The 9,537-nt window shown below is 45.2% G+C and overlaps 2 protein-coding genes across 2 annotated transcripts; one reads left to right on the forward strand and one right to left on the reverse strand.

Annotated features, from left to right (window-relative positions):
* Positions 1-2,170: 2,170 nt before the first annotated feature.
* Positions 2,171-3,747, forward strand: LOC123087125 (microsomal glutathione S-transferase 3). Its single transcript, XM_044509033.1, has 4 exons — positions 2,171-2,448; positions 2,543-2,618; positions 2,731-2,903; positions 3,367-3,747. Exons 1-4 carry the CDS (start codon positions 2,336-2,338, stop codon positions 3,449-3,451), a joined length of 447 nt encoding a protein of 148 aa, XP_044364968.1. The 5' UTR covers positions 2,171-2,335; the 3' UTR covers positions 3,452-3,747.
* A 61-nt stretch (positions 3,748-3,808) lies between these two features.
* Positions 3,809-9,180, reverse strand: LOC123087124 (zinc finger protein VAR3, chloroplastic). The gene is made up of 6 exons (XM_044509032.1): positions 8,586-9,180; positions 7,384-7,501; positions 6,850-7,220; positions 4,849-4,965; positions 4,668-4,766; positions 3,809-4,592 (listed from the first exon to the last, which is right to left on the reverse strand). Exons 1-6 carry the CDS (start codon positions 9,047-9,049, stop codon positions 4,022-4,024), a joined length of 1,740 nt encoding a protein of 579 aa, XP_044364967.1. The 5' UTR covers positions 9,050-9,180; the 3' UTR covers positions 3,809-4,021.
* Between the last annotated feature and the right edge of the window lie 357 nt (positions 9,181-9,537).

Raw genomic sequence — 9,537 nt, forward strand, 5'->3', positions numbered from 1 at the left:
GGTTGTATTTATTTAATAGTTATTTATAGTTGAGTATATTATAATCATTATTTGCATCATATAATCATAAATAGATGATGTATTCAGACTTTATTTGTGAACTATTTTTTTATGTTTATGTCTTTATATTGTTCTTGATATACAATATTTATTGTTACAAGTATATATGATACTACTTTGTTAATGCTTATTGCGCCTCAATCGCATCAGGGCCTCCATAATGCTAGGTTCGGTCCCAGTTGTATGCATTTGTTTCTGATACAATTTTAAGCCTCCAGTCTGTGTCAGTTCACAAGAGAAGTACATGGCATGATCACCGTTGGTGTGCCCACAAAAGTATACCTCGCCAAGAAACAGCTGTGTTTAACTACTCAGATTATCTCACACATCAAAAGTGTGTATATATGAGGCTGTCCACATAGTTTCTAAATTCCAAAAAGGGAAGTAATTTGCTAGAATCGCTCAGCTAAAATATACGCAATACGGTATCATATCTAATACAAGAAAAAGCATCGATGGTGTATAGCTACTGCCTATTCTCCTCTAGCAGCAGTGAATCTCCTCTGGAATGGGGTTGGCCTTCTGCTTACCACATGCTTGCGCGCCCCTTCGTACAGCAACACGTCGTCTTCATCCTTGGTGAATCCCATCCGGCCTGGCGCTGCTGGACAAGGCTGCCGCGGCCCTCCAGCATCCTTGCACCCATGACGGACGACGACACGAATGCCAACAACGATGCGGCAGGATAGAGCGGCCGCACGTACAAGGTAGTCATCCTGTATAGGATTTAATTTTTTTATAGAGTTTTCAATAAAACGGCCGAAATATCATCTGTTCTATGTAAATTATATCGGAACTTTAATGAAATTCATAGTATTTGCATGAATTTTGTCCGATTTGTTGAAACATGCCTTGAAATGTATACGTGTAGCGTTGGATGACCGGTTTCTAAATCAGTATCCATAGATTGGTTTTCCCTATCTGCGAATGGATGCCAAAGCAAATTTGCAAATCAGCGTTGAAGCCATGAAGTCAGAGTTTGCAATAAGAAAAGATAACTAAAAGTCATTTCTAACTCCCATTGATCCCTCGTTTGGCACCATGCGTGCTCTTAACCACGGCCACCTGCCCCACATCTGAAAAAACAAAGGAAATCAAACAAGATGACTAAACAATCTCTCTTGGGATGAGACGTTCAGGCAGACGTCACGCGTGACGCAGGCCTCCGGTTGACTGGAGCAGAATCTAGCAGCAACGGTCTCCGCATGTGGAAATGATCTTGTCCATTCCAGCTTATCCATCGTCTTCAAACGTCATTATGGATCTCACTAAGGGCCTCTTTGAAGGGTTTTTTTTTTGCAAAAAACGATCAGATCTATCATAAAGATTCATCGGAAGTACAAAAAATCTCAAACATACTAAAAACTACATTGAGATTTCAAGATCATCGAACAACCACTATTGTCGTCAGAACAAGCCGCTAACACGCCATTGTCGCTCCTCCCTTACCCGAGCTGGCTTGACCTTGTCGATTATAGCTGGAAAGTCTTCATGCACCTACTCTAAGGACCAGCGCACTGGAGCCACAATTGTTATCGTTGAACCTTTGCATAGATCTGAAACACATGGCTTCAAATCTGGCCACATGACGATAAACTCTAACTTCACCACCCCAAGGAGATGGCAGGACTCTATGCCATAGCTCTGTCGACTACGTCTAAACGGACAAACTCGAAGAAGAAGAGACACATCCGTCCAAGCATCGCGCCTGCGAGAACTGAAAAACCCTAACAAACTGCTAACCAGAGTGAAGGCACAGGAATTCCGCTCCCCGCCATCGGCCGCCAGAGTGCCAGACATAAAGGAGTTTGCCCTAACCGCCTAGAGTTAGGAAAGGAAACAAGAGGGTCGTCGGCCTCTTTGAAATTTGCTAGCAAGACCGTAAAAACGTAGGGACGGCAAACCACATAGTTGAATTTGAGTTTGTTTAATTGCATGACAGGAATGCCAAATGTTTTTTTCAAGAGGTTGGGATGGATGATAAATTTCCAATAGAATGAACAGTGATGATCTCACTAAAATCACTATTTTTCTGAAATTGGTATCAACATTAAATCCAATGCCTCGTTGAAAAGTAGGCACAGAGCGAGAAGAACAAAGGTGGGGTTGCCAAGATGGGCTCGAGGGAGGGAATCGGTCAAAGCTTTCTTGGGCCGGAGTGCATACACCTCCGGTCTCTCCACTCTCCTATAAGATAGACCTCCACTCCATTCCCTCTCCCATCCAATCTCAGTTTCCAAGGTAAACTTCAGAGAAGCGACGAAGGTAGACGACGATGGCGGTGTCGGTGGAGCTGCCCAAGGAGTACGGCTACGTGGTGCTCACCGTGGTGGCCTACGCCTTCCTCAACTTCTGGATGAGCTTCCAGGTCGGCGCCGCCCGCAAGAAGTAGGTGTTTCTTCATCGATTTGCCCATTTTTTCCTATGGAGAATTTGATTTTGGAGCTTGATGACGGTCCTGTGCCGGTGCTTGTTGTTCCAGGTACAAGGTGTTCTACCCCACCATGTACGCCACCGAGTCGGAGAACAAGGACGCCAAGCCCTTCAACTGCGTCCAGGTCCGTCCGCCACCGCCAGATTAATTCCCCATCGCCCGCCCTCTCCGTCCGCTGATCGATTTCAAGCAAGAGTTGGCTGAATTATTGTGGATTTGTGTTGCGGGGGTTGCAGAGGGGGCACCAGAACTCGATCGAGATGATGCCGCTCTTCTTCGCCACGCTGCTGCTCGGCGGCCTGCAGCACCCGGTCGTCGCCGCCGCGCTGGGGCTCCTCTACACCGTCGCCAGGTTCTTCTACTTCAAGGGCTACGCCACCGGCGTCCCGGAGAACCGCTACAAGCTTGGGTACGTTTGCTTTTCGCTCAGCGATGATTCAGATGATGATGGCGTTGTGTGGACGTGAAGCAACATGGATCCACTTGATTTCCAGCATGCTTTACTACTAGTTTCTTAGGAAATTCTCAGTCCTGGGAATTTTACAGGCCATTTGATTTCATTGATAGTATATGATAGTACTCCCTCCTTAAAGAAATACGTACAAGGCATTGATAATTGGATGTGATGTTGCAATCCTACCTAAGCTTCTGTCCTATGTCAACCACTCCGGTTTTATACATGGTAGTAACTAGGAGCAAAGCCGTGAGCTCTGAATTGAATGTGAAAAATGGTTCACTTGAACCAAATTTGCAGCTTATGATGCCGAATAAAACGACCAAATGATAACTGCTAGAAGGATTTCATTCCCTTTTTTGTCCAGTCAGTTCTCATTCTTCGTCGGATTTCCTTTTCGCTTTGGTGAACTCTGCAGGGGGCTCAACTTCCCGGCGATAATGGGGTTGATCATCTGCACGGCGTCGTTCGGCATCAACCTTGTCATCAGGGAAGCGATCTGAGGCTCCGGACTGATGCCTGACTTGATAGCCGTTGTGACTGGATCACTGGAGTCATTTCGGCGTGGTGGTGATGATGTCTTTTGAAGTGTCAAATGTGTGTGTGCGTTTGTTTTACTCTCAGAATAAAGCTGGATGGAGACAGTTTTGCAGTGCAGATTTTGATACAGTTTCCGTAAATCTCCTTACCAATTTCCTTGTGCGACATCTGCGGAGCATGTTATGCTCTCGTTGTAATCTCCGGTGACGTTGATGTTGTTGTGCACATTCCTTTTTGATACAATCTTTAAGCCCCTTCAGCCTGTGTCACTTCACAAGAGTAGTACAAGGCATGGTCATCCTTGGTGTGCACAACAAGTATACCTCGCCAAGAAACAGTTGTTTTTAACTACTCTGATTATCTCACACATCAGAAGTGTATACATGAAGGCTGTCAATACTTTTTCTAAAGTCCAAGAAGGAAAGTAATTTGCCAAAATCGATATTATTTCGTGACTTGTGCTCAGCTAAAATATGCGCAATACGGTATCATATCTGCTACAAGAAAAGGCATCAATGGTGTATAACTACTGCCTATTCTCCTCTAGCGGCAGTGAATCTCCTCTGGGATGGGGTTGCCCTTCTGCTTACCATATGCTTGCGCGCCCCTTCGTACGGCAACACATCGTCTTCATCCTTGGTGAATCCCCTCCGACCTGGCGCCACCCTTCTGCTCGATCCATGCTTGCGCTCCCCATCATATGGCGAGACATCGAATTCGACATCCTTATCGCCACCGTCGTTCTTCGCGAATCCCTTCCGGGCTGGTGAGGCCCTTCTGCTCGACACACGCCTGTCTCCCCCCTCGTATGGCAAGGCATTGTCTTCGTCGCCATGGTTCCTACTCTTGCCCGCGAACTCCCTCCGGGCTGGTGACGCCCTTCTGCTCGCTACATGCCTGCGGTCCTCCCCCTTGTATGGCAACCCCTCTTCATCGCCGTCGTCGTCTCCCTGATGAACAGAGTCAAAGCTTCTATCCTTGCCAGCTCCCTTGGTGTTCCTCCACACATCGTATCCAAGCTTATTATCCTGGGTATCGTCTTCGGGGCGGTCATGGCTGCATTTTTTGCACTCCTGGTTCCGTCGGAAGTTAACAAAATCACATCTATAAGGGAGGTAATTTCTCATTAGTTTGTTATAAGCAGGGAAGAGTCACAAAGAGGACGTGGATAGCACATACGAGGGGCATTCCCACTCTCCAGGGTTGAGCTGCCTCTTTGGCCGTTGTCCTTCACATTTAAAACACATCTTATTGCGAGAGAAGTTCATAAAAGCGCACCTGAAAGCGCAAACAAGTGAGTATGGACAAAGGAGCGCTGCTGAAACATTAGGGAAAAATGTATACGAGATCAGATAATTACCCTGGACAGATCCAATCTCCCATTTTCATTTCACTGGTGGCTGCTTCTATCTTCTTTGGTCCATCTACTTTGCATTCAAGACACTGACGATTTCGAGCAAAATTTAAGAAGTTGCAGCTGGCAAAATTACAGAGAAGTCCATTAACAAGACATAATCAGCAGCCAACAGTACATCATCCTTCCACATGTGCAAGAAAATAATACTATATGAAATCAGTGCAGCAAACAAGAGAGGCCACTGATTAACGCCAGCTTTTCGCACAATCATGAACTTTTAGTCTTGTAAAAAATCAAACCCGGCCAATGCATACCCCATAAGAGGTGCTTCTACGATCCACCAAAACAAAATCTGCACAGATTCTGAACCTAGCGAGAGAGCTGAGCACTGGTTAGTTGGCTACCTGCGTGAGTACCAAGGTTGCTTCCTTCTATTAAAAAATACAGCAAGCAAGGTTCAACAAAGTGCTAGGCTTGCCGTCACCTAGCGTCTAGCCCACTTAGGCTATGCCTAGGCGGTCGTCAGCACAACCAGCAGCTTCTTCCTGGAGAGCTCATAGGGAGAAATCTGACGGTGTGGAAGGCCAAATAAAAAGGTTAAAGAAAGAAAAGAAGGCCCGCCACCATATACAGCAAGCATGACTGAATGAGCAATAGCGGCGACAACGAACCGCCAGCGACCAACCGCCACACTAACTCGCCTCACCAGAGCCTCTGGGTGTTCTCTCTCCCCACACTGGCTACACCCTCCCCATAATTCCTCGCCGGTGAGGTCGATTCCTTGCCAGAAAACCTCACTGGCTGCCTAGAGCCCTGCTCTTGCCCTAGGTTACATGTTTGGTTGTCGCTTAGCGCCTAAGAGGTGCCTTTCTGAACAATGCCACCAAGGGCTAGTACTGGCTGGTGCAAATCAACCATTTAACTCAACATTCACTTCAAAACCTAAGATTTTTTATTGAACACAGAAGCATTTTACACTACATAACATATCCAGGAAAATGTAACAAACCTGGCATCCCAGCCTGTTTGGATGCACGCATGAATAAAAAATATAAACCGGCCTATTAGGTACAACTAATTTTAACTAAAACCGACTGACCTTGCTCTGGGATCCCTCCCAAACTTTTATCAGATAGTATGTGGATTTCTAGGAAGTCAGAAATCCTATTACAACATAACATATCGCTTTGCAAACAGGTATTTCAAGCTCTTAAGCAATAATAGATACATCTAGATTTGGTTCAAATATCCATACGAAGAGTATCACTGGAGATGCAAGTAGACTTGGCTGTACAGCAAATTATATCATGTTACAGACAATCAATCCAAAATCTAGTACTCCTCTGATCCATATTACTTGTCGCTGAAACAGATGTATGACGTATTTCAGTGTTAGATACATCCGTTTGAGCGACAAGTAATATGGATCGGAGGGAGTATTCATGTTTTCCTCACATAGAAAAGGTTACAATGACATTGTAAGCCATTGGATAAAGTACATAAGAATACATTGTAATTGGGCAAAGTTAAACGCTGAAAGTACAAATACTGGATCAGATGGAAAAGCAGTCATAAGAAAAGCACAAACTGTCTTGTGTTTAGTGGTAAATGAGGATATAAACCACTACCATGAAATGGATTTTTTTGATAAATTAGTTTAATATCATCCAACTGGTATTAAGAAAGTACCATATCTAATTACAGCCCTAGAGATGGCCTTATGTAATGTGAATGAAGTAGTAACATATTTTTTCAAAAGTAGTAACATCTGTCCAAAGAAAAAACTGGTGCTAGTGATGGTACTGGACCCTAGGTTGCATGAGTTGAGAAAATCACTGATCATAATACATGATGCTCTCATATGAGCATTGCAGTAACAAAATCATCCAACTTAGCAATCTCACAGGGCAACATAAAGAAAATCAAACCCGAGGTTCATAAAAAAGAGGGTAGAGCAGCATAAGCTGCATAACAGTCGATTAATTTAGAGATTAACAGACTTACTTCGAGCAAAGCCAGTCACCCTTCTTCATTTCAGTCACAGCCGTTTCTCTACCCTTTCCAGCTGATACCCTAGATGATTGTTTGCCCTTGTCAGGTTTGGTTGATGAATCCTGCTTGCTATAAGTGTGAATTACAGGTTTAGGAAGAGATGGATCAATTGTTGTGTCACAAAGCATAGTCATATCTGAGAGAAGCTTCCTTGCAGATTCTTGCACACCCCCACCAACAGAATTTTCTCCAGATAGGGTGGCTGGATCTATTGCATAAGTTAGCAGTATGCGCACAACATCAACGGTACGAGCTGCTTCCTCAGCTTTTGGAATGACATAAGCCTTATCACAAGATCCACGTAATTTGCAAACACTGCATGCCTGTATCAAAGATCAAAGTCTTAAGACCCTTTTTCTGATATCAAACTGTGAGTAAAGAAAGGAGCCTGCTATATGTAAAGAAAATCAACAGCGTATATGTAAAGAAAATCAACAACCCATTTTAACAGGAAACACATACTGAAGAAAGAGCACACCAACTTACATCTCCTTCGTCAACCTGCACAAATTCTCTCAGCCTTTTTGCAGAACTGACAGCCTTTCGGAAGATATTAGGACAACCACACTCGACAATAGCTTGAATATCCTTCTTGGGAAGAGAGCTGTGATAATAACGCAGTCAAATTAAATTCCAGTCAAGCAAGAAACATAAAAGTAGTTACAAAGTTAGTAGGCACAATCAGTTCAAAGATTCAGTTACTGGTCACAGAATCACTGTTAAATTGCTGACAACCATGACCCCAACATGAATTGGAATATAATTTCTCTGGATAATATTTAATCATTACGGCAAGGTTCGCATGTCCAGTATCGGACCTAGGAAAGTGTGGTAGGGCACATTTTCAGATCAGTTCACTGTCTACAATTCTACCATGTTTGTTTTGTGTCATTCTGCAAGTAATTGTTGAAGCCATGATAGGAATGTCAATTGTGCCAATTTTGTGGTTACCAGACCATATAATGCATAAAAATCAAATAATAAATAAACCATCATTAATATTTTTTTATTCCAGACCTCCAAATCTGAATGTTTTTTAGCTAGTACTTACAATCCAATTTGAATTGAGGGATGGAACACAACCAAACACACTAGGTCTGGGAGTATGGATGATTCTACCACAGGCTTACACAAGACCACAACTAGGATCGCGGCTCCAGTAAAATCCTACCAGGTACCAAGTACAATTCAGGGCTCAATTTAAGTCATATTGGTGTGGTGTCTGTGGGATTACAGAATCATAGAATCCTACAACTAGGATCATGACTTCAACAATTGTTTATCAAATAGCGGCAGTAATGAATTTAGCTGATGCTCCAAGGCTGTAATCATTGGAAGTGATTTTTCTATTAAACATGCTAAGTGTGGAGCAGAAGTGCAGTAAGAACTTCATTAGCAAATTAACTTAAATGCATCAAGCTACAAAAAAGTTAGCAATATAGGAGGAACTAGAGCAATGTTCAACAGGCCATAGCCCAGTTTAGCAGTTCTTGCGGTACTTCCACTCAGTCGTGTATGTACATGATCATTTTGGTAGTCTCCGACCATTTGGAGAGCAGCATATTCCAATTAAAGTGATGCATCACCAACTAGGCAGAGTATGCAACAAAATAAAGACCAATTCATGCACAAAAGCAAGCAAGCCACGACCGAGCTAGAAGATGAGTATGCATCTCGCGGCTGCGAACCTGAGAAGATCAAAGCGCTCGCGCGCGAAGTTGAGGCACGCGTTCTTCACCCTGTTCTGGTCCCTGAAGGGGTAGTCGGGCTTGCCCACGGCATCCGCGGCCACCTCTTCCCCCACGGGGGCGCCGGAGGCGAGGGGGGGCCGCACGAAGTACCCCTTGGCCCGCAGCTTCTCGAGGAAGTCGGCCCACTCCGGCCACGGGTGGCCCTCGGAGACCGCGGCGACGGCGGAGTAGGCGGCGTCCACGGGCGCGGGGGCGGCTGCCGTGGCGGCGGCGACGGCCGAGTAGGCGGCATCCACCGGCGCGGGGGCGGCTGCTGTTGCGGCGGAGCAGAAGCGTGCGGAGAGGAGTGGCACCGGGAGGCGGCGGGAGGCGGGCGGCGGGAGGAGGGGGGAGGAGGCGAGGCGGTAGAAGCGCCGGATGGAGGAGCTCACGGCGGTGGTCAGGAGCTTGGAGGAGGCCATGGCGGATGGGGCTGTGCGGGATTGCTCAGGTGAGCATGGAGGCGGGGCTGGGCAAGAGCAGGGAGGGGAATGGATGGATAGAAGAAGGATTAGGGTTTAAAGGGTTTTGGAACGAGATGGGCTGGGACTGACAAATGCTCCTTTGTTTCAGTAGTTGATGATGGTATAGTGCTTCTCTTCTCTCTTTTTTTTGCAGGACATAGTACTCGTCGATGACACCTTCTGTGATGTACCGTCTTCTATGGGCTGTTCTGATGTCCTCCAACTTAAACTTCACAAAATCTCTTCCAGAGACCAACCCAAACGCTACGTCTCCAAGAAACTAAGATTCTCTAAGCCATCATGCGTTGTAGTGTATTTTTTCGGGGTTTCGATTATTTGCCACCTCTTTCTTTGGACTTTGATAATTTGCCACCCGTTACTTTGTAATTGATCTAGTGACACTCTTTTGTTTGGACTTTGATCTTTTGCCACTTTTCAACACAAAA

The sequence above is a fragment of the Triticum aestivum genome, chromosome 4A (genome assembly GCF_018294505.1).
Source record: "Triticum aestivum cultivar Chinese Spring chromosome 4A, IWGSC CS RefSeq v2.1, whole genome shotgun sequence".
In the NCBI taxonomy this organism is placed as follows: domain Eukaryota; kingdom Viridiplantae; phylum Streptophyta; class Magnoliopsida; order Poales; family Poaceae; genus Triticum; species Triticum aestivum.